The following is a 26081-nucleotide window of genomic DNA, read 5'->3' as shown; positions in this document are numbered from 1 at the left end:
GCGAGAACTCATCCAGTTGCAAGTGTGCAAAGGGGGCCAGCAGTACAAATCCCATAGGCTCCACATCATAGTCATGGGAGCTATGCCTGCCAGCGCCCTACTCTGCAGCCAAAGACAGGATGGCAAAGGGCGTGGTGGGAGGATAGCAGTGGGTGAGTACTCTGTCACATTTGGGAGACACACACTAGAGCATTGGTATGAGTAACCTGTTGCCCAGCTGGCTTGGAGATGGGGGCTTGGAGTCCATTAGGTCGCAGACACAACTGATTAGAACAACAAGTGTCAGGTAATTCCAGTCAAGATCCACAACAACAAACGCCAACATCTGACACTCACCACTACACCAGGCAACCACCACAGCTGCTGGCTGAAGGACTGGGCCCCAACGGCAGCCCCTGAGGAAAACACAAGGGGCCACAACAGTTCGTGGCATGTGACTCGAGATGCCACAAATCCAAAAGATCCCGCAGCTGGCACCGAAGCAAACATTCTGTTTAACTGTGTCTGTTAACCAGCATCACCCAGCACATGGCAAGAAAACTAGCAAGGCATCCTTGCGGGCAAGGCAGTCTGACTACTCCATTTGAGTTCTGAACATTCACACAAATTGTTCATCTCAAAATTAAAAGCCAGGTGAAACAGAGCAGCAATCAGATACTGTATACTACTGCAAATTCAAAAATCTGCAAACTTACGCAACACGAGTTGCTAATAATTACAGAAAATGAGGATCGGAGGAGAGCTCTTGAAGGCAAAAATGTCTGACAATGTGCGAACAGTTGCTGTCAATGCCATGGAGAACAGTTGAGAACACATCATCCACCAACAACTGCATGCTTCCCAACAAAGGGCACACAAAGTTGATGTGCACCCTGTCCCAAGGGTGTTCCAGAACTGGCCTAGGGAAAAACTGACATGGTGAAGCAGCCTGTTCATCTACAGTGGCCGTGCAAGCCTGGACAAGATGTTCAATTTTGCAATCAATTGCTGACCAGTAAATGTGACGCTGCCCCAAAGCCTTCATAATAGGTATACCACAGTGCGATGCATGCAGCAACTGGAGCATGCGAGGACAAAACATCAGATGACCAACCACTCAACAGTTTTGCTCCTCCGTGGAAAGCGTGAGGACCCTTTAGACAATAGTGAGCCGAAACTGCATTGGAAAAACTGTATGCCACTCCAAATCTGCTTCTGAAGCAGCACGCTCAGGACACCATGTCTGGACAGCTGAAATGATTTTTCTGGAAAAGCGGGTTGGGAGTTGGGAGCCATGGCGGTCATGACATCCTGCACAATCAAAGTTAAATCAAACAACATCTGCTGCAATGTATCATCCAATGTAGAAACAAGAGCCTCCTGTTAATCAAATCCCTTATTAGGACCTGACGACAAACACGATAACGCATAGGCATTGGCATGTTGAGTGGTGGAGTGGTAATGAATGCCACAGCAATGCCGAAAATGATGGCTCACAACTGCTATGCCACCTGTGAGCAGTTACGGCAGTTATGTTGTGCCGCAGAGTCTTCAATGTGTAAACAATGAGCTGCTTGGTTATGATGCAGCAGAACTGCACCAATGCCATAATAGGCTACATCATCAGCCAGGTTTAATGGTTTACCCAATGTAAAGGAAGTCAAACAAGGAGTGGAGCACAAACACTCCTTGATGGACTTAAAAAGCCCTTTGACAGTCCAAATATCACAGGAATGCAACGCCCTTTTGGCGAAATCATTTAAGAGGATGGCAGATGTGTGGGGCCTGGGGAATGTAAGTAGCATGATAAGAAACCTTGCCTAAAAAGGACGGGAGTTTTTTCAGTTCTTGGCTGCCAGCATGTTGATGGTGTCTTTTACATGCTTGTCCGTAGGGATGGGGCCACTTTTGCTAAGTAAACGTACCAAAAAATGCACCTTTGGAGAAAAAACTACATTTTTTGCAGTTTGCAATGAAGGTCGTTCACCAGAAGGCATTGGAAAACAGCCTGCAGATTTCATAGTTATTTTTCTTGCGTGGTGCCCATGACTCAGATGTCACTGAGGTAGTTTACACAACAGGGGATGTCCTTAATCAACTCATCCAAATATCGTTGATAAATTCCTGGTGCAGAAAAAATTATAAAAGACAATCAATTAAACTAGCAAAGCCCAAGGGGAGTGTTGAGCACAAAGAAATTCTGAGAAGTGGTGACCAATGACAAATGTAGGTATGTGTGGCACAAGACTACATTTTAGAAATACAGACCTTCTGACAACTTTGCCAACTCCTCCAGCTGTAGCACTGTATACGAGGTCCACCACTGACTCAATGAAATAGGAGAAATGATGCTGAGGTCCTGCCAATGCCGCAACTCAGCACTGACCTTGTCGCAAATGGCAAAGGGATTGGGTCGAGGGTGACAAAATTTAGGTATTTGACAGCTTAAAGGTGATACGTCTTGAAACGTTTTGCCTGACCCAAGCTATTCTCACACAGCTGGTCATACAAACACAGTAAAAAGTTCAAATCTTGAAAGGGGACTAACAAAGACACTAAATGAACTTTGTTAACTATCTGGAAGCTGAAAACAGGAAAACAGAAAATATGTCCAACATAAAAATATTTAGCGCCAATACTGAATTAAACACTAACAACATTAAGTTGCTGTTCCACATTATTATAACTTGCTGAGATAGAACAGACCCCTTAAACAGACACACTGTTTATAATATGACAAATTGATCTACTGTTCACTGCAACACAGGGCGGCACATAAGCCTGAATATATCAATTTTAATTAGACTGATCATTGCTCTAACGTATACCTAAAACTCAGTCGCCCTTCAAGTACTAACATTAGCACAATACAAAAACATGGGGGGGAGGGGGGGGGGGGGGGGGGGAAGGGGGCCTCTAATGACTGTACCATAGCCCATCAACTGTCACACACTGTTACCAAATGACCTACTTTGCAGCATACACACAAGGTACTTACATGTGGGCAATCCTGTGTAAAGAGCACCAAATTACAACTGGGGCAGCTGCTGGCTTGCCCACTGAACACAAATAAGTGCAGTAGGGGAGCAACACCGAGAACCCAAAAAATGATGTGAGCAGGGGATTAAGACACTATGATTGACTTACACCCACCACATACGGGGATTAAGGGGAGCACTACTTTGATGTCACTGCACATGAATCTTCAATGGTGCCACCACCCAGCAGCTCAGCAGAAGCCAAGGCCACCTGGCTCGCCCCACAGGGCAATGGGGGCTTTCTGGCATGCACATATTGCTTTGCCACCTGACAACTGATAGACAGTATGTCATTTTCTGCTGCATTAAGTTTATCTGATTCTGCAGTCTTAGTAAAATTGGCTAAAGAGGAGTCTGACAAAGCCAATGACCTAGTTTAGATGTCAGAGTTGGAAGTTAATCAGATGATCAGGTCCACAATTAGCAAATCCACATATGAGGTAGCAAGCCGGGGAAAAACTAATCGATCCCTTGCACAAAAAATCTTGCAGATTAGAGATCCACGCGTGTTCAGATGTAACCATACCATCATTACATGGCTATGACAACCAAAATACTGCTTTAGCAACTGACAAAGTGTTACAAAGTCCAAACGCTGTGTAAAGATGAGCACGGAGAAAAAGAAAAACAATGCAATGAACACAAATGGCTAAAAAACTTGGTACATGGAACCCTGAGCATGGCACAAAGTGACAGCCAGGTTTGAGCATGCTGATGTCAGGGTAAGAATTGCTGGTCTAAGCCTATTGTCATCAGGAAGTAAACACCTGGGTCAGTGGCTCTTCCCATACCACGCTTTGCGCTCACCCTCTGTGAAAGCATTTTGCACTATCCTGTGTGTGGTACCCACAGCAGCTCATCTTCATTCATCTCAATATTCACTAGTGGGAATACTAAAGTATAGGTCTATAATACAGACAGGATCATTTTTGTATAATATTTCAAGTAATAATTCCTCTTGCGTATGCAATAAATATAATGTGGAAAAATGGCACATTGTATTTCATTCCATATCAGACTGATTCTGGCTCTGGCTGCGATTTTCCTCCTCCACTTTTTGTACTGTGAAGTGTATATACTGAGAATACAAGTTGCCCCATCACATGTTCTTGAGGTACACACATTTTCAATTTTCTTGTTGTGTAAATGCTCACCATCTACAGCAATGCATTGCTTTCACTAACTGTGAATCCCAATCAAACACAATCCTCCTAGAACCACTTTCTTATGATAGGAAGATGTGCCATGTTCTGATGTCTGCAGTACTTTCAGAACTCAGATCACATTGTCGTGGTGTATAAAATTACATTTTTTACAGAAATAGATAGTTTTAAAAATTTTTAACTGCAAAATTTTCATTTTACCTATGTGACCAAACAAACCATCCATAATTGAAAGAACCATGTCCCATGCAGGGTCTTGCATTGAATAACCACATTCCTTCACAAGCATTTGTATGCTCAGCATCATCTCATACATCACAATAGGATGATTGCAGTTTACAACCTGAAATGAAAGAAACAACACATGTGACATATTTTATAAATCAACTAATCATCAATAAAGTCAATGACTGGTTTTATGAAAGGGAAATACTCTTGTAAATGACAACTGAAACAAGTTAAAATCAATTAAATCCACAATACCCCTAGCCTCAGTCAAAATTCTGAGAGACTGTCTCCATCTTAACTATCTAGCCATGCCTGGTTGGATTTTTTTCCTGTAATCAAGTACTCTTTTTGTGTGTTATGGTTACGTTATTATCCAACTATCATCAATGAAATATTTGTTCTTTGCACTACCTCTCCACAACGAACAACATCCCTCCTGTCCAAAACTGCAAACATCCTTTCATACTTAAGAGCTTTGACATCTGTCTCAATAGATAATGCCACACAATCAAAGCAAACATCGCCTTCAACCAAAGATACGAACAAAGCGCATCCAACATTACATAGTAGAAGTGCCCCCTCTCCCCTAAAAAAAAAAAAGCACACACACACACACACACACACACACACACACACACACACACACACACACACACACACTGATAGGGCTTCCTTGCCAAACCCTGATTATGCTAATGATGAATATAAACATGCATGCTGTTGACAAGTTTAACTGCACAGCAGATTTTTTGTCCCACATCTGAGTAGCTTTTCACAAGTCTGAGTACTAAGTTGTGTTTTGATACTTTGTCACTTGTGATCTCTTTTTGCAGTAATCAACTTTGGATGTCTTACTGTTCATCAGGATTGGCATCAAAGTGTTTTTCTCATCACCTGTTCTACAAGGAAATTGACAAGATTGATTGATTGGTTTGTTGGAGAGTGAAGAGACTAAACAGTGAGTTCGTCAGTCCCTCGGTCAAGAGAGAGATCGTCTGGAGACAGTTGTCACTCAGAAATTTAAACGAATTACACAGGAAAGATATTCGAGAGTTTATAAAAATGGATGGTGCTAAACTCCCTAATAAGGAAGCTGCAAATGCTATATGAAGGCTACAGAAGATGTGTACAAGTGATTAATGGCATATCGGACTGGTTCAGGGCAGACAGAAGAGTGCAACAGGGTAGTGCATTTTCCCCATTACTTTTTATTGCACTTCTGGATGTGATTGTAAAGGAAATCAAGGAGATAGGAAATGGTGATCTCAATGCTTTAGTCGTTACTGATGATGGAGCTACCTGGGGAGAAACAGACCTTTAAAAGCACAGGGAAGATAACATCAAAGAAACTCCACATTTAAAGATTACCAGTGACAGTGAGCAAGAGCAAAACTATAGCAATGATTATAAACACGACCTCTGCCCAGGGTAACCTGATGCTAGATGGAAAGAAAATTCAATGTTTGGAAGCTTTCAATTATTTGTGAAGTAGATTATCAAGGAATGAAACTGCCAAAATAAAAGTACAAAACAGAGTAAGAAAGGGATCTAATTTTTTCATTAAGCCTGGAACCTTGTGTGAAACAAGGGAATTCCTGTGAGAGCCAAAAAGACGATGTTTAAAACATTTCTCTCGCTGATTATGACATACAGCTTGTAGCCCTGTGTAATTAACAATACAATTTAAGGGGATAGATAAAAAAAAATCTGCTCACCAAGCAGCAGTAGGAGAAAACACATATAAAAGGTATTACACTTTGCAAGCTTTTGGTGACAGTGGCTCCTTGTTCTGACAGAAGGGTTCAAGGGGAAGGCAGAAGAGTGAAGGAAAAAGACTGGTGAGGTTTAGGAAAAGCGGCAGAGTTCAGAAACATCAACCAGAACCCCAGATGAGATTTGAAAACCTGAGAGCTTAAAGGTGGAGATAGGGTAATACACAATAAAGAGATTACTGTCAAAACTTATTGCACGAGTTAATAAGAGTGAAAAGCTAATTGCACTGGCCGGCCGGAGTGGCCGTGCGGTTCTAGGCGCTGCAGTCTGGAGCCGAGTGACCGCTACGGTCGCAGGTTCGAATCCTGCCTCGGGCATGGATATGTGTGATGTCCTTAGGTTAGCTAGGTTTAATTAGTTCTAAGTTCTAGGCGACTGATGACCTCAGAAGTTAAGTTGCATAGTGCTCAGAGCCTAATTGCACTGTATGTGATAGAGGTGGGATTAGGCGGTGAAAAATAGACACGTCAGAAAATGAAAGATACAGAAAACTAAAAAGGTAGTGAAGAAAGGAAAGTTACTATGAAGAAATGCTGACACCAAAGAAATTAACATAAATTAAGGCCAGGGGGATGGTGAGAACAAAGGATGTGTCGTAGCACCTGTACGTACCAGTGGAGTTCTGAGAAACTGAGGTCTGGGAGGAGAATCCAGATGGCATGTGTGGAGAAACATGTACTAAGGTCATGCTCTGCAACAGGACATTGTGTGTTGCCAGTATATGCCCTCTGCCTATGCCCATTCATTCTAACTGATAGCTCAGTGGTAGTCATGCCAATATTATAGGTCGAATAGTGTTTACATAACAGCTGGTATATGACATGTCATTTCACAGGTCCTTTGATATAGTATGTTTTACCAGTTACAAGGCTGGTATAAGTGGTGGCAAGAGGGTGCATACGGCAAGTCTTGCAGCAGGGACAGTCACAGGTGTAGGAGCCATAGGATAGAGAGATGGATGGAGTAGTAGTATAGGTTCTGGTAAGGATATTGCAGAGATCGGGAGAGCGACAAACAGCTATTCTAGATCTGGAGGGAAAAGTGTCAGACTGAATGGATCTCATTTCAGGGCATGATTTTAGGAAGTGAGAGCCTTGTCAAAGTAGCTAATGAATACATTCAAGGCCAGAATAATACAAAGTGACAAGTGGTGTACTCCTAAGTTGTTTTCTGGAGGGGTCAGCAGTATCAGGAATGGATGTGATGGCTTAGGGTTCTGGGTGACTTTTCCAAAATCTACCCCTTTACATAAACCTCACCAGACCTTTTCCTTCATCTCTCTTCCTTCACCTTAACCCCTTCTGCCACAAGGAGCCACTGGCTCCAAAAGCTGCAGACTTTAGTACCTTTTGTATGTCTGTCCTCCTGCAGCCAGTGAGTGGATTTTTTATCTACTCACTTACATCATATTTTCAAAACTTGATTATTTTCACTGATTTGCATAATTAATTATGCTAATTTGAGTAAGCTACAAGCATGTGATATGAAGTTTCTGTGTTCAGCTTTGCAGAAGACTAAAGGCGATAAAACTAGGAATTAATACATCAGAAGAAAGACACAAGTGGATGTGTCAAGGACTGAGAGGCTCATTACTGCATGGCTCAAGTGATTTGAACATGCGAAGATGATGAAGGATAACTGCATGCCTAAAAAGTACTGCAGGGGAAAAGACCAATAGGACAACCAAGAAAAAGATGACTGGATCAGATTAAGAAAGAACTTAAGACTAGAGGAAAAAACTGGGAAACAGTATCAAGGTAAGTGGCATATTAAGATAGAGCAAAATGGAATCAAATTGTTTATAAACATCCTACCCAGCCTGCTAGAATGATATGAAGAAATATGACGAGGATGAAGATGACGAAAAGCATACAATTCAGTCTGGAACACAAGTCAGCGAGATGACAAGAACTTCCCCTGGACTTGTCTGTACTGTGAGAAACCTCATCTTCATCTGACCCTTGTCAAGCCAATTAAGGGCTAAAACAGTAACAGAATAAAGCATGTCTTCTGGCTGGAAAGACTCATAATAGTAAAAGAGAGGTCAAAACAAAAAGATCATCAACTGGACTGATAGTAATAAAACAAAGTGAGAGAAATAAGCAGGTCAGTATGTGGGTGAGGACAAGTGAGTGTCCCACGAGGCTATGCATGCAATGGGGGCCATTCCTCCCGAAGCTGTTCAAATCTCTGATCCATTAAAGTTAAGGTATTAAAGATGAGAACAGAATCTAATATCTTGCAGGAAGTATAAAGACCCTCTCCAATTAACCTTTCATCACCAGTTAGTATCAAGGATAAGCAATCTTTTTGGTCTTGCCTTCATCAGAGCAGCAAAAAAGCGACTAAAACAGAGTAACGGAGGGATTACCCAGGCAACTGGCAGAGGTGACAGGGTCGAATGTCACCTGCACACAGCATGAGGAAGGAGATGACTCGATCCCAATCATCCTACCCCTGTCCCAAAAGTAATTAAAATGTTGCATCTGTGAATAAAAAACACATTCTTGGAGAAATCAAAGAACCCATTCAAATATCCATATGTCATACACTAACATTAAAGGCAAGAAATCTCGAAGATCATACTTAGCTTGTAAAGCCAGAACAAGGGGGCATTTCAAGAGGACATAAACTACTTTCCGCAAGGTTTCTTAACTACGTGGGGGTAGCTAATTACATAAGACAAAAGTATATGTTAATCTATAATGCCCGATGTGGAGTTGACATAGGCTGATAGGTTCCTTCTGGGAGGAGTAGAACATGGAGAGCCATGCAGCAACAGTTTCCGTAATAGTGCAGAGTTCATTAGAGGGGGGCAGAAGCCTACCACTTGATGATCCATCCCCAAGTGAGGAGAGGTCTTATTTGCACCTGCAAATCTGCATCTTGGATTATCAAATCAAATGTTATGTTATTAATCGCTTCTCTAGCAAACAGTCGGCAAGGTCATTCCCTGGGATACCCTGAGTTGGGACTAAAGGGAAGACAACTGAGCAGGCAGTATTAGTAAGGTCACAGAGAAGGTCCAGAATAGCAGATATAACAAGGTGACAAGAGTTGCAATGATCAACAGGCTGGAGCCTGCTCATTGAGTTGTTACAAACTAACACACAGTCAAGAGAAGCCTGTTTAATAACATGTAAGGTTCTGTTAATGGCTGTCAGGTCTGCCATAAAAACCCTACATATTCCTGGCAACAAATAATGTTCCTGACTGGTGCAAGATGTAAAGCATATCCTGTCTTATCCACAGATTTAAAGGAGTCAGTGTAAATGCTGGTTGCACCTTGATAGTCCTGAAGAACAAGACAGATGCTAAAAGGTGGTGGGAGCAACTCAAACTTTAGGCCCTTGAAATACATAGGTCCTAATTCATGGTCTGGGGACTAAGCTCAGGAAAACAGAGGGATCATATTCTAACGGTGTTAGGAGGAGGTCCCGTCAGAGAGCCCTTAGGAGCATTTCAACTGGTAATCCTACTCAAGACTTGGTGTCATGGGGTCAATGCACCTTGTATGCAAAAAGATTTGACGAGTTAGTTGATTAGTGGACTGTTGGATGGTAACTATATAATGGAGCAAAAATTGATACCATCGGAACTGAAGAGGTATAAACCCTGCTTCAATAAGGACACCGTTTGTGACACTAGTCTGGAAGGCCCAAGTCCTCAGTCTTACTCCCCAGTAATGGACTGAGCTATGAACCTGCCAACCAACTGGGACAAGTCCAGAGCCTGGTAAATATGGAGGAGAGTACCATGACCCACATTCAAAGAGACGGGAGAGGGGGAGGGGGAGGCATAAAAGCACAGAGTATTAAACATTTGCATGCAGCTAGTCTTTAGTTGACAAATATGGAACAATCATGTCCCAAAAATTGGGACTGTGCCACTGGACACCCAAGTAAAGTTCTGGATCAGGATGGACAGTGTATGATGACAGAAATGGACGACTCATTTTCACAGGAGAGAAATGGAAGCTATGGCAAAAAATCCAAGCAGAGGTCCTTTGGACAGCTCCTTGGAGCTGGTGTTCAGCCTAAGTTACAGATTGGGAACTACACCAAATGCAAATGCATAAGGGTGACTACTGGTCCGACAGAAAACACTATCCCATTCATTGTGGTGAGGAAGGGTGCACTCAGCACACATCCCTGTAGGATGTTGTTCTCTTGGACCTGTGGTAAGCTGAGATATGTATTTGAAACAACCCTTGCGATAAAAACTAGTGAATCAAAATCAGTAGAGAACCTCAAGGATAAGTAAAATGTGATGGCACTAAGCAGTGTACTATGCCTTACATAGTTCAAAAAAAGACTACAATGAGAGGTCGGTGTATGGAAAAAGCATGCCTATCTGCTGTTTCCAACCTAATGAGATGGTCAGTCATCAGTCAGTCTGACTGGAACATAGGAGGATAAAAGCTCCCAGATTCAAGAAATCAGCACAATCATGGGACTATCACCTTTCCAAATAGTTTGCAGAACACACTGTTAGGGCTAATCTGTCAGTACCTGCTACTCAACACTGGGTTTTTGTCTGTTTTAAGGACTAGAATGACAATACTATTTCACCACTATGAAGGCAAAATACCTTTTAGTCAAATACAACAGCCTGAGCAAATGCAGTCTGAGTAACACTTAGATGTTGGAACATCTCATTAAAAAACAAATCAATGTCTGGAGCCATATTACATGATGATTGAGGATCCTGAAGTTGCTTCCAGTCATTGACAGGTTTGTTATATAATTCGAATTGAGGGGGTACAGGATAACAGACAGTCTTCAACTTGTCTGCTGCAGTGAGGTGAAAAAAGTCATGGGGTAGTGAAATGCACATATACAGATGGAGGTAATATCGTGCACACAAGGTGTTAAAGGACAGTGCAATGGTGGAGTTGTCATTTGTACTCAGTTGACTGATGTGAAAAGGGTTTTTGAGGTGATTATGGATGCAAGACAGGAATTAACAGACTTTGAACACAAAATGGACACGGAGCTACACACATGGGACATTCCATTTTCGAAACCATTAGTAAATTCAGTATTATGAGATCAACAGTGTCAAGACTGTGCTGAGAACACCAATTTACAGGCAATACCTCTCACCACAAACATCGCAGTGGCCAACAGCCTTCGCTTAACAACCAAGAGCAGTAGGGTTTGTGTAGAGTTGTCAGTGTTAACAGAAATGAAACACTGGATGAAATAACTGCAGAAATCAGGGACATACAACAAACATATCTGTTTAGACTGTGAGGTGAAATTTGACATCAAGGGGCTACAGCAGCAGATGACTGATGCCAGTGCCTTTGCTAAAGGCATATCATCACCTGCAGTGCCTCTCTTGGGATAATGAGCATATTGGTTGGAACCTAGATGACTGGAAAGCTGTGCCCTGGTCATACGAGTCCTGATTTCACATGCTTATAGCTGATTGTAGGGTTTGAGTATGGCACAGACTCCACAAAGCCATGGACCCCAGTTGTCATCAAGGTGCTGTGCAAGCTGGTGGTGGTTCCATAATTGTGTGGGCTGTGTTAAAAAAAATGGGTTCCATAATGGTGTGGGCTGTTTTTATATGAAATGGTCTGCATCTTCTGGTCCAAATGAACCAATCATTAATCGGAAAAGGGTCTGTTCGGCTAATTGGAGATCATTTGCATCCTTTCATGGTCTTGAAGTTCCCAAACAACAATGTCATATCACCTAGCCACAATTGTTCACAATTGGTCTGAAGAACATTCTGGACAATTCAAGTGAATGATTCAGCTACCCAGATCACCAGACATGAATCCCACTGAAAATTTACAGGACATAACTGAGAGGTCTATTCTTGCACAACATCCTGAACCAGCAACACTTTCACCATTATGGACAGCTATAGTAGCAGCAAGGCTCAATATTTCAGCAGGGGACTTCTAATGTCTTGTTGAGGCCATGTCAAGTCAAGCTACAGCGCTACACTGGGTAAAAAGAGGTCCAACATGATATTAGGAGGTATTCCATGACTTGTCAACTCAGAGTGTGTGTTCGAGAAGTAGCTCGACAAGAAAACATTGATGCTGCTGCAAACTGGTCGCAAGGTGTTTACTAAGAACAGATGTATCAATAGATATACATACCACCACAGAGGAAGACACATGGGACAGCTACCTCGGCAGCCCCGCAGACTACAGAACTTGGTCTACAGCTGGAATTAAGAGGCATACATTCCCCAGGAGGAGATGATGCATTCCTTCTTACTGTTTTTATTAGATAGCATGCCTTTGCATCAGCTGATTGAAAGTGATAAGGGCGGGCTGTGAAGGAAGTCACTCGAGATGTTGCAGGAAGCTTCAGTGTCCCTGAAGAGCTGTTGCAATGACTTTGGTTAACAATGGCATCGGCCGACTGGGGATTGGACTACCAGAAAGAGGGACAGCAGTTCCAGCAGCACGAGTGATAACACAGAAAGAGGTTTCCCACAACCTCATCAACACACCCTGACAGAAAGGGACTGAAGGTGATGGCAAAGATATACAACTGCCAGTTGGAACTTTGAAAAGCCCAATGTGGTAAGCTGTCAACTGGATGGTGATAAAAACGCGATATCACCACCGGAAAGTGGTCACTGTCATAAAGATCACTGAGTAATAACCATTATAGTGAAGTCACAAGACTGGGGGAGAGATGATAAGGTCAACAGCTAGAACAGTGCAGTGTCTGGCACGAAAGAAGGTAGAGGTGCACCATCATTGAGCAGACACAGATCAAGATTGCAAAGAAACTGAGCAATCAGAAGGCCCCTACCAGATGAAGTGGTTTTAACCCACAGGAGATAATGCACATTGAAATACCCGAATAAGACAAAAAGAGTAGGGAGGAGGAGAGAGTTGTTGGATTAAAATGGTCATCTTAACATAAATGCCCTGCCTGGGGGCAAATAAATGTAACAAGTGGAGACTGATTGGGTTCAGAATGAGATTTTCACTCTGCAGCGGAGTGTGCGCTGATATGATATCAGCGCACACTCCGCTGCAGAGTGAAAATCTCATTCTGGAAACATCCCCCAGGCTGTGGCTAAGCCATGTCTCCGCAATATCCTTTCTTTCAGGAGTGCTAGTTCTGCATGTTTCGCAGGAGAGCTTCTGTGAAGTTTGGAAGGTAGGAGACGAGGTACTGGCAGAAGTAAAGCTGTGAGTACCGGACGTGAGTCGTGCTTCGGTAGCTCAGTTGGTAGAGCACTTGCCCGCGAAAGGCAAAGGTCCCGAGTTCGAGTCTCGGTCGGGCACACAGTTTTAATCTGCCAGGAAGTTTCACTGATTGGGTTGTTTGCACTCACATTGCTATTGCTTCCAATGTGGTATGGAGGGAAGCACATCACTGATGATATCTGTGTGAACCAATGTGCAGATCTCATCAAGATGCTCTTTCAGTGCCAGTGTGAGTCAAGCAGAATGCACAGTAACCTCAAAGAATTGGAGAACAATCATTAGTGAAGTGTGTTTTTTGGAGAGCAACACAGAATGCAGAACAAGAGGAAAGTAATAACAGTATTAGTATTAGTATTAGTATTAGTAGTAGTAGTAGTAGTAGTAGTAGTAGTTCTGCTGGGTGATAGAAATATCCTTTGCAGTTCTTTGTATTATCACACTGAGGGTGTCCCAAGTATGCGCGAACCGGCCAGGAGAAAGGGGTCACAACCCAGGGTCATTTTCTAACACTCATGGCAGTGGAGCAACATCCACAAACACTGGTTAGAAGTCCAACGTAGTGGAGGAATCTGGAGCCTCCAGGATCATCAGGGTAGCCTTCTAGCAAGGTCTCTTCTTTACTCTGTTGAAACTTTTGGGAGTCGAGATCCTTGGTGGACTTATTCACGTTATGTGTAGGAATGGCAGAAGAGCAGGTAAATCCTGGGACCCACAGTTCGCTGCACCTTCAACAACTGGCTGGTAGGGTTGCTGGATGATAGCTTTCCAGGGGCAGGGTTCCCAAAAGGAGCCTTGTCACCAGTTGATGCCGAAGTAGGATGCTGCTGTTCTGACCAGATGCAGTGGGTGGTTCCTTGAGACTGTAGCACAGGAACCATGAGAGGTGAGGACCTCTTGCCCTCCAAAGGCCTGGTTTATTTGCTTGACAACTTAAGGTCTACGTCAAGGAGGAGGAGGAGGAGGATATTAGTGTTTAACGTCCCATCGACAACGAGGTCATTAGAGTACAAGCTCGGGTGAGGGAAGGATGGGGAAGGAAATCGGCCATGCCCTTTCAAAGGAACCATCCCGGCATTTGCCTGAAGCGATTTAGGGAAATCACGGAAAACCTAAATCAGGATGGCCGAAGACGGGATTGAACCGTCGTCCTCCCGAATGCGAGTCCAGTGTGCTAACCACTGCGCCACCTCGCTCGGTCTACGTCAAGGGAATAAAAATACTAGGCAGTGTTAATAGCCTGACATCTATAATGCCAAAAGTCAGCATCACTGAGCCTGTACACAAAGGATTATATATTTTTTATGAGCTTCGAAGTATGAGAGGCCATCAGGAACTTTCAGTATCTGCATGTTGCATTCCATGATTACAGCAACACACCTCGAGGATCAGCAAGTGTGGTCATTCCCACAATGGACACCTTCACATGGTAGTAGTGCACATGGTAAATTTTTGTGAAGTAGCTAGCCATAGTCTCCATAAATCAGGTCATACGAACACGGGGAAGATATATGCCCACATGGCGTTGGGACATATGGCCTCACGTCACAGCAGTAAACCACGATTTTGACCACTTCCGGAAGTGAATCCCTCTCAAAAGCAAGGATGAATGCACTAGTGTCAATTTTGTTGTCTGGTGAGCCTCAACATACATGAAGACATTCAAAGTGGATCCCTCATTTATCCAAATTTTCACTTAGTTCTGCTGCAGCACAACAAGTACTGTATCATTGCAAGAGGTACAGAGATGAGTGAGTGTGCCAGAGATCATGTACAGTACTACCAGCATCACATTATCATAACACACCTGTGCTTAATAAACGAAGGATTGCACCATAATTTAAGAGTGGAAGTAAAAATTAAAATAACTTTCCCAAACTTCATCAGAGTATGCTTAAGTATATTAATGTTAACACTGTACAGTCTCAGAATGATTAAATGAATATGTAAAGCAAAATATATGATCTTAAGAAAAAAATAAGTAGTGCTGAATGATAAAATTACAATGCTACAAACTGTTCAGAATATGCAAATGTATGTCACGATGAAAAGTTACAAGTCTGACCTTGATCAGAGCAGTATTATGGTTAAAAATGGTGCTTTTATGAAATGTGGAAGATGCCAAATAAAGTAGAAAGCTGAAAATTCATATGTAGCCTCAGTTTCATATAAAAACATTAAATATGAGACGTCAGTAAGCGACCTCTTTTAGTTTTCACGTTATTTACTAAAAGCCAAATTTGGAATGAAAATATCCATATCCATGGTGTATTAAGTATCATTTGTATTTGTAACAAAATTCTAATGACAGTACTCTATTACATTCATGCAATAATACAGCCATACCAAGTTTCAAGACTGTATTGTAAATAACAATTATCACAAGGAATCTTAGAGAGGCAGTTCAGAGGTCATGTTCTACTGTCGGTTCCATTCTAAAAATTCTGGTCAGCAGAGTTTAAGTCAAGCTAAACCTTTTTCAGTAACTAAAGCAAACTCAACACTATAATTGTTAAATGACAGAACTGTTAATTAATGTGTGTCCGAGAAAGAGGCCATTTAGATATTTCTACCTGAGCCTAGGGTGGTTGTTAACAGATGTTGCATTTGGCAGTGCTCTGCATCTCTATTTAAATACAGCCAGAGAGGCAGTAAGAAGAGATACTTCCCCTCTGAGATATCAAACTGTCCACATCAGTCAAACGCTCATGCGGCTGTGCCTCAGATATCAGAGCTGGGCAGACTTGAATGCATTTCCGGTAAAAGTATGATGTGAACTCATGAGGAATGTACATGATCCTGGATTGTTTAGATTTCATGGAATTAACTGTTCGGGTGCCGCATGTAATGCTGACAAAACCATGTGGCAAGTGCTGAGATTATTTTCCACTTTTAGCGTGAGCAATTAACTTTTGATGATTAGAAATCAGGGGAACGGACCATTTTACTTTGAACTTCCTGTAGGGGTCACCTCTGAACTGTTAATAGAGCTGTTTCCATGAGGGATGTTATTATTATTATTATTATTATTATTATTATTATTATTATTAGGGATATTATTATATTTTGTGTGTGTGAACTTTTGCAGAATATATCAATCACATAAATTCGAAAGCCTTTACTTATAGTCATAGCTCCTGATCCTGCTGAGTAAATAGGAAGTTGGAACATTTTAATTCAGTGAGCACAAATAGTAATGTGGACTTGCAGACTAGAAATTATGGTCAGTATGCTCTCCATTGCTTTCTGTGTGACCGCAAAAAAATTGTTTTCAGGTTCCTGTAAATGGTGAAGGTAGGTGTAAAGCACACACATGCAATTCAAGTATCTTTTCATAGAGACAAAACTAAGTAGTGACCATTTAATTATAAAACACTATCTCACACTACAACCATCTGCAGTGTTAGGTCCCAAGGAAAATTAATTCCCATACTATGTTTAGATTCTTATGGGGTGTTATAGTAACAGGTTCATCAACAAGTTGTTTACAAGAGTCCACCAAGGTTGGGTAGGATTTACCATCTTAAGATGGAATCACTTCATAATTTGCTAAGGGAAGAAAGTTCGCCAGATACATTTCCAATATTCTTCAGAACCATCTATATTTTACAAAAAAAGGACCCTCCTTCTGTTTGGACATAAACCAAGTACTAAGAGGAGTAAGTGCCTGCAAAATTTCTTGCTTTTGGCTTCCTCTCATTGTGTGGCCAAGGAGGGAAAGTTCCTAGAGTCGTAACGATCTATAGTGAATTGCTGTTTGCCTGAAGTGACTGCCAGATCCTCGTGGCCAGTGGCTGATAACTTTGCTCGTTTCAGGATGCCAAATAACCTCCATTACATCACCTACTCTGAACGAGGACTATCCCCATGTATGCCACCCAGCCAGAGCAAAGGCCAGCTGGTGTGACAGCCAGTGCCTGAAGTCCTGAGGTCCCCAGACAGACAGGCACCTACTGCTTGACATGTGCAGTGAGATGACAACTCAGGCATCAATAGTGTGATCCCTGCATGGTCAGAGGACTACCATCATACAGGCAGCTGATGGCCCCCACACAACTGACCATCATGCTGGGTATTGGGTGACATTCCCCACACATATGGGAACTAGACACAAGATAACAAAAATATGTCATGTAAAATAAAGGGAACAAAGTGATAAAAGTCCATGAATGATTGAGACTGTCAGCAAGGAATTTGTGCTAGCGAACTGTCTGAGGAAAGATGTAGTTGGAGATTAAGATTACATCACAGGAAAGGAAAAAGTACAGCAACGGCTTGGCATCCTTGCCCACCATGTACATATTAACAAAGATTTGAGAGCCCCTGGAGAGGAGAAAATGACAAGACTTGGTTGCACTGAACAAGAGAAGAAGAAAGCAAATTTCAATAATAAAAGTAACAATGAAGAAAATTATTTTCATGTATTTAATCATGCACTTGATTATTCTCCTTTAGGTCACAGGTGTCAACTAAGGAATGATCTAAGCATTTTGTCATTCGTCATGCAATTTTTGACGGACTCTTTCCTTCTTGTCCCATCCCGTAAGTCTCCTCTGACCTGAAGTTATGGGCAACTTTTCCAAACTATCCCCATTTCCTAACTCACCACTCCTTTTTCTTCATCTCTCTTCCTTCCCCTTCAACCCTTCTGCTAGAAGGAGTCACTGGCTCTGAAAGCTTGTAAATTTCCTTAATGTTTATATGTGTAAGCGTGTTCCTGCTGTCCCTTTTCTAACTCTCTCCAGTTAAATCATAAAGGAAAATTTCATCACTGATGGGTTTCATACCTCACTTGCAACGAAATGGTATAATATGCACACCAACAGAAAGTGATCGAAAAACATTTTTTTAGTTAAACTCAAATTTGTTTATTTCTTTATTTAGTAGAGCAAAGAAAACATGGAGAGCAGTAGGTATTATGGACGTGTAGCTAAGAAGCAACACTGAACTACTGACATATATTTAAAACATGTAAATTTCAAAATGAGTTACCAAAACTGCATCAGAAATTACTTTAGGAAAAGCCACCTTTAGATCTCTGTGTATTTGTAAAAAGCATTAACTTGCAAAAGAGGCTCAAGTAAGAAATTAATTCTTTTCAGCTACAATTACTTTTGTCTCACTGGGGACAGTTCTTAACAAAGTGATATTGCAGAAAGAACTACAGAAGCATATATAGTACTAGGCACGGCAGGCTGCTCAAGAAAGGCTGGCCCAGGTAGAAGCCCAAAGCAGCCACAATGTTAATTTTAGCATGGAGTGCTCTTTGTCAGTTTTCCCTTCAGCAGTCAATTTCATCTTTATTATTTACTTTTCTGGGGCTAATATAATTGTTAAAGAAAGTTTCAGAAAATTCTGAAAGCTAGGAAACCATCGTTAGTTTGTCAGTCAGCCCCTCTTAAGTTGTTCTTCGATTAGCTGATAACAGACACTACTTCTGCTGCAAGAATAACTAGCATTCCTTTTCAGTCAAACATTTATCACTAAAAAAAATGTAGTTAATAACACACAGACCTGCAGGAGGGATGGCAAAACAGCTGTAGGCTCATATTTCAGAGTTAGCACCTTGCTCTTTCCCCACAGGGACATGTAGATGAAAAATATTGCTCCTCGTAGTAAGTAAATGTCTTGCAATGACTCAGGATCTTGCAGGAGCCGACACATAGTGAAAAGTGCTGAATGACCCAAGTGAGTTCCCAGCAAGTTGCGCATTATCTACAACAAGGAGGGCAGAACTCAAAATAATTATAACTTATTTCCATAATTCCAAACAGAACTACAATTATAAACTTAATGCTAGATAACAATGAAAAAATTGATCAAATTGAATAAATATATTATGCAGACATATCTAATGACATTTCCTACTTGTGTAATACTGTTTCAAAAATCTTATTTGTATCTCTGTGCTGGAGCCCAGATATTATAATTACTAATAACATGCTTCACAGAGACTATATCTAACAATGTTCATTACAAATAAATTTTTTATATAAAAATATCCTTACTAAGAATACATTATACTACTACAGAGACATAAAACTCCCTCCCCTAAAGAAATGGAACATCATCAATAAGTAACACCAAGTGATTGAAGATAGCTATAAAAAATTCAAGTTCTCAAAAGAAGTCTGACTCCAGTTCTGGCCCTTCTGTCCTGATTTATGCTTCTCTGGTTTCCCAAAATCATCCAATGAAGAGGAGACTGAGGTTCCTCAGTGTGGCAAAGGCAGCCGGTTGCTCAACAGTTCCACGATTATTCATCTGTACACATCTCCGCAGCAATCACTCCGTCCTGTCACCTATTATCCGTAGCACACCACAACTGCCTCGTTGCCAGTTTTGAATAGTGCCATTTTTCCATGTACGGTATACTTTAACCATGGCAGCACACAAACGATTTACACACTTAACTGTTTCGAAAATGCTTCCACTCTTGGTTTGAAAGCCTATGATAATGCCCTTTCGGACGGTGGATAAATCACTCCATTTCTGCATTACGACAACAACTGAAATGTCTTCTGTGCCCCCTGACACAATTTATATACTCTCCAATGTTTGTGCTGTCATCTGCCACCTGTGAGTGGCCATTGCATGCTGACATCAAACACAGACACATTCATGTGACAGGACCATGTATTTCAGCTGTATACAGTTAACCCACCTACAAAGTGAGCCATTCATTTGGCTCACTCTGAAGACTGAGTGGTATTTGGCCAAAATATTATAAGGAGTGGAATTTATGTGGCTGCAAGACTCAAATTTAATGGAGCAGTTATTGCGCCACAAAAGATGCAGAGTGTTTTTGTCCCTGATATATCCATGTTGAAGGCTACTATATTTGAAGCTTCAACTGTATTTGAAGCTTCAGCTATCACATCAGTATCTCTCTCTCTCTCTCTCTCTCTCTCTCTCTCTCTCTCTCTCTCTCTCTCTCTCTCTCTCACACACACACACACACACACACACACACACACACACACACACACACACACACACACACACTGTATGGCAAAGTGGCAACTTCATAATCACATCACAGAGTAGATGTAGATGTAAGTCATTTCTCTAGTGAGGCAAGTACTGCAAAACGTATAGTGTTGGCAACTGTCTTTTGAATACAAGCATAGTTTTTAAACTGTTTACTATGTGAAGACTCTAATGGAAACTGCCCCAATGATCCGTCAAGAAGACATTGTGACAAAGCAGGCTGGGATATTTTTACTTCCCCTCTTGTTTTGCAATCTGCCTCCCTAAAAACCATTTTTCGTTTTCGACTAATTACCATTAACATGCATGAGTATAATCTACATTTTCATTAAAAGAAAGGTTGGCCCTCAGTTATAAAGAATATAGCAAGCAGATCTAATTTTTTGTGCCTATTTTTGTTCATCTTTTTTTTTTTTTTTTTTTTTTACGATCATATTGACCAACTATTCCATTGTTGTTTCCTATTTTTCCACTATATTCTCATTTTCTTCCCATGAAGTCTCTTCTTTTCTTCTGTCCATGTTGTCCCCGATTTTTTATTTCTTCTGCTTTGAAAGCCTTCCAAATTTAGTATTTTATTTTTAAAATAGTTTCTTTCTGCTATTTCTGATTCTTTGATGTTGTTTCTTTGGAGATCTTTCCTTACTTCTGTAATCCATGCTATTGTTAATTTCTTCTTCCAGAAATATAGGAGTATTTGTTTTGTTAGTCTATTCCCATCCATTTGGTAGAGGTGTCCGAAAAAGGTTACTCTTCATTTGGCCATTACTTCAGATTTTTTTCTATCTAAATTGTTGTAGATCTTCTCATTACTTCTTATTTTCCAATCATCTGCAGTTTTATTGCACTCATTATTTTTCTAATAATCCTTGTTTCCAGTACCCCTAGTCTGTCCATCTTTTAGTTCATCATTAGTTTTATGCATGTAATTGATTTTCTAATTTATTTTGACTATTCCTAGTTAATATCTTCTGTTATAGGGTGAAATCAGTAATTGTTTTGTAACTTAAATTCTATTATTGACTTATACACAAATATAAATTCTGTACTAATTATAAACATTCGGAGGAACAACTAATAGCATTCTTTTAAGTATTTACTTAGCTCTGTTCAAAAACATGTTAGCAAAGTGAGCCCTTAATTATTTCCAACACAATTACCAGTTTTGACAAAAGTATTGTTTGTGTAACTATATCGGTGAATTTCATGATTTAAACAAATAATTCAGTTTAACTCTTATAGTAGAAGAAACTGTTAAAAAGAAGGAAGTTTTTATTATCTTCAGTTAATTTAATGAGTTAGGTTTTAGTAGTAATTTCTGTAAATTAAACATTGAACACCGTGTAGTTTCAGTGCCTATTATTGTGATGATATATAAAGGCCCAATTTTTGGGCTCAAGACAGTCAGTCCAAAGCCAAGTTTCAGACAAAAAAACCTGTGTTGGTTTGAACAATGCATTAACTTACCCATGAAATAAGTGTTACACCAATAGGCCATGTGTTAAAGCAATGACAGTGTCTGTTCAATTTATTTGAAAGACTGTGAAATGTGTGGTTAGGTTTTTACTGCTCGTAGATGTTCAACAGTAGACAATTGCAGCATTATGTTGATGTTTGCCTGCAAACTATTAATGAGGCTTATCGAAAGTTAAACAATAGTGCACTGGCCATATAGCTGTGTATTATTGGGGCGGTTGTGAACAGTGAAAGTACAGAACTGTGAAACGCAAATGTGCACCTGTCACCTACATCATTTAAAGTAGTCAGTATTGAACTTCCATCCCCCCATTTTTCAGCCAGTATAGCAACACAGTACATCGACAACGAGGACCATCAATGAAGAAATAAAACAGGCGAATGTCACAACGTCAATAAAAAAGTTAAAGCAATAAACCTAATTTAAAAATTCTAACATGATTAATTTTATATGAAGCTTCAGAGAACTCTGAGTATTTATGAAATGAGTGACACATCTTGTACACTTTTATTACTGAAAATAGTCAGCTCAAACCTACAATACCATTTCAGTCAATCCTCAGAGTAGAAAATACTGCCATCTGAAACACATTGATATAGAAACCACAAGCACCTACTTTATGCCTCTATACCCTAACATCAAATGAAAACTGTAGGTGTGTTCCTTGAACTTTTAGTTCTAAATTGTTCTTGTAAGTCATTTTCTGAAATATTTACCATTCCTTCTGAAACATCTTGTATAAATAACCAAATAAGTGCAAATCAAAAACATAAACTACTGAAAATTATTAACATCCAGAATGAGAATTTCACTCTGCAGCAGAGTGTGCACCGATATGAATCTTCCTAGTGGATTAAAACTGTGTGCCAGGCCAAGACTCGAACTCGGGACCTGAGGCCTTCTGTTAAGAGTCTTAGTCCAGCACATAGTCAATCTGCCATTAAGTTTCATCATTAGCGTTGATGTATTAAACAGTCAATACCACCAGACAGAGCAAGAATTGTGGCAACAATGACAAAATGTTTGTACTATACACACTACAGTTTTTACAGAATTATTGAGTATTTACTTCATCACAAATCACTCAAAATGTTACAATTTTAGATTTTTGTTTACAGAGTATCACTAAATTGCACTACCTTCCAACTAGTAGGGCAGTAGTCTTCCATGTTAACAGTGTGGCACAAAGCACCAATAAAAATTCGGAGAGAGCCTGGAGGAAAGTTACTATAGCAGACGATAGAGTCTAAAAGAGCCAGACACGTAAGAACTTCCTGCTTTGCAAGGCTCCAACAGCAAAGGTAACAAACATTCCTGTCACATACAAACAAACAAAAATTAGTACTTAGTAACATAAATACCATAGATGTGATGACAGCTTGAATGTTCTGATTTTATTTTTAATTATCTACTCCTTTACCATTTAGTCATTCAGTGGAAGGAAAATTAAAATATAAAAGGAGTGGATAATGTCGTCGTCTACAGAGCAGACATAGTAATTACTACATAAGTTTGAGTAAACTGCCCCAAACTGGAGAAAATTACAATAAAACAATTATTTAAGAGTTATTCCTCAGCATGACAATATATAATATACAAGAATAAAATTCTGGAATTTCAATAATGATGTTCCCAGCTTGACTGGCTTTGTTATGCTATCGACTACAATTCATTTTGAACTACTGCTTAAGCAATGGTCTCCAGAGCACAAGTCATTATTTTTCAAGGAACAACCGAACATAGCCAAACTGTCATTTCTGAAGAAGTTACTCTCAATATTTAACTGCAATAGGGTGAAAAGTTATGATTAACCAGACAAGAATGTATATCAATTGACTGTTATCAATGTATCAAATAATCCTACAGGAGGTGGTATTGGTCAAACTAGAAGAAAAGTTCCTATAATGATATGTCCAGAAAGCAATATCTGTTGAGATATGTACCAATCTTTTCCCTCATTCCCATCTGCTTGTCACCTAGAAGTGAGCGCTATAAGCAGTGCCGCTTGTGGTTACCATACATCCTGACACATCCTTCAGCACTTTTTCACAGTGAACCATGCACTCTTTCAGATACACCTGCCTCTATTCAGATTACATCACATGTATTGGTCACACGTTGATGTAATGTCTACAAACTGTTGATAGGCTGGGGATACACCAGTGCCTATAAATGTCCCCATAGCTACAAATCCTATGGAATCAAGTCTGATGAATGGAGAGACCATGCTACCACACCACCTTGACCAGTCCATCACCCATGAAATAATGTGGTGAGGTACTGTCCCACAATCTGTACACCATCGGGTACAAACCAGTCATTTTTCTGCAGAGGCTTTATTCTCCAATATTACAGGTAATTCATTGTGCAGAAACGGTGATACATAGCACCTGTTCATCTGTTTGATAAGGTGTATGGCCCTATGAGTCTACCACTGACAGTTCATACTCATACTTTGATACTGAAGTGATCATCATGCCTCACCACATTTGTTTGAGGATTTGCATCTGGCCATATGTGCATATTGTGGTAATTTACTATGCCTTCTCTCGTGAATCTTGCCTCATCTGTACATAAATTCAGGCTGTGAACTGTTGGCAGAAGTGTAATTGGGAAAGGTGGCCTGCTGGATGAAAAGATTGCAGGTGACATATATAATAGGGATAAAGCAACTGCTCGGCCTGAATTCACTACGCAAGAGTACGACTGATACCTACAGCAACTCCAATTCTTTGTATACTTGTTTCAATATCATCTACACATCACAATACCTGCTCCTCCATATCCAGAGTGCAATCTGTGTGAGACCTGCCACAGACCATTGTCTGTGCTTCGAATAACCCAGTTCCTGCAAGTCACTGGAAAGATATGTTGTGGACGTAGTTTGGCATACGGCTGATGGGCCTGGCGATTACCACCATCAGCTAATATGGCTAACATAATAACATGTCCGCCATTTCTCTCAGGGAATAGTAGGTTGTGGACGTTTAAAAAGGGCAGGCAGGTCATTCAAAGACAGAATGACAAGGACCCATCTGCTGCAAATATGAGGGGAACCACAGATTCCCCTCATCCTCACAATAGCTGGGTCGTATCACGATGTGTTTGTCCTTTTTAATCTTCCCAAACTTATACCTCTAACTACCCTGAGGAAGGAACCATCAATTCCAGAAGCTAGGTATTGTGTCACTTTCCCTTGTGTGTCTGTCTATCAACAGCACCACACATTTCACCCGCTGAATATCAGTACTGTCTAGCAATTCTGTCTCATAGTTCATTTGCTTGCACATATATGCACACAATGGAATTAAACTTGTGTACGAGCTTACAAAGCATTTTAGAGATTACTGACACCGCACAGCAATTAAGCATCAGCATGGTCAATGGGCATGCAGTCATGTTCCATCACAAGGCGTTTGTTCACATACCACCACGTCGTCACAATAATGTTGAAAATATTTAGTTACAAAATATTAGATAGCAGAATTAAGACATGCAACATGACTGTTCTTGCAGGTGAGCCAGCTTGTTTTATTTTCAATTTCTCCGTAATTCTACAGTCACCCTTGAACTAGGACTTTAATATTCTCCATTCTCTTTGCAGTTCCCTCATATGAAAGTCATGTCATAGTAGATATAAGCCACCAAAAGAGCCCATTATGAAACACTGCAGTCAACATTGCTTCAATAGCTATATCACTCAATGATTGGCAACTTAAAAGCCTTTTCACAGAACTGCTATGTTAATTTTTTTCACACTATCATGCACATCTCTCTGAAGACCTCTATAATCTGGTGACTTTATAAGGTGGCATAATGATTCCCACATTAATTTCTGTCCACATTACATACTTGGTCTATTTTCAAACTTTTAAGATTCATCAAATTGATTACACGCAATTGAAATTTTGTTTACTCACTAAGTGAAAACAAGAGCTTATAAACATTTTAATATATCTACTTTAAACCCAAGTGTCTTTTTGTAGTATTGCATGCCAAGAAAATATGTTTTCATGAACAATTTACTGACCAATCTTAATTGGCATTTTCTACAAAACTGTCCATACAAGTCAGCAAATACTTCATGTTATTTACTGACCTTTATTTCAACGGGCTTTTATGGAATACCATTGTATTATCCTCATTGACAGAGTTATTTTTACTGTGTTGCACTACAGGTTGACAAGTACGCTGAGTATCTTGTCAACTGCTCCTGCCCCAGAGTAGACTTTCTGAATTTTTAG

The 26081-nt window shown here is 40.5% G+C and overlaps 1 protein-coding gene across 2 annotated transcripts in view; it reads right to left on the bottom strand.

The window, feature by feature from the left end:
* Positions 1-26081, bottom strand: part of LOC124592129 (tuberin) — a 303826-nt gene that overhangs the window by 237184 nt on the left and 40561 nt on the right. For both annotated transcript variants that reach the window (XM_047131806.1, XM_047131807.1), the window contains exons 5-7: positions 22977-23151; positions 18885-19085; positions 4382-4523 (exon numbers count right to left, since the gene is read on the bottom strand). In XM_047131806.1, the coding sequence (XP_046987762.1) occupies positions 4382-4523; positions 18885-19085; positions 22977-23151 (518 nt within the window). The remainder of the gene's footprint in view (positions 1-4381; positions 4524-18884; positions 19086-22976; positions 23152-26081) is intronic.

The sequence above is a fragment of the Schistocerca americana genome, chromosome 2 (genome assembly GCF_021461395.2).
Source record: "Schistocerca americana isolate TAMUIC-IGC-003095 chromosome 2, iqSchAmer2.1, whole genome shotgun sequence".
NCBI classification, from domain to species: domain Eukaryota; kingdom Metazoa; phylum Arthropoda; class Insecta; order Orthoptera; family Acrididae; genus Schistocerca; species Schistocerca americana.
The sequence above is the reverse complement of the archived record's forward strand: the minus strand, read 5'-3'. Positions and strand labels throughout refer to the sequence as shown.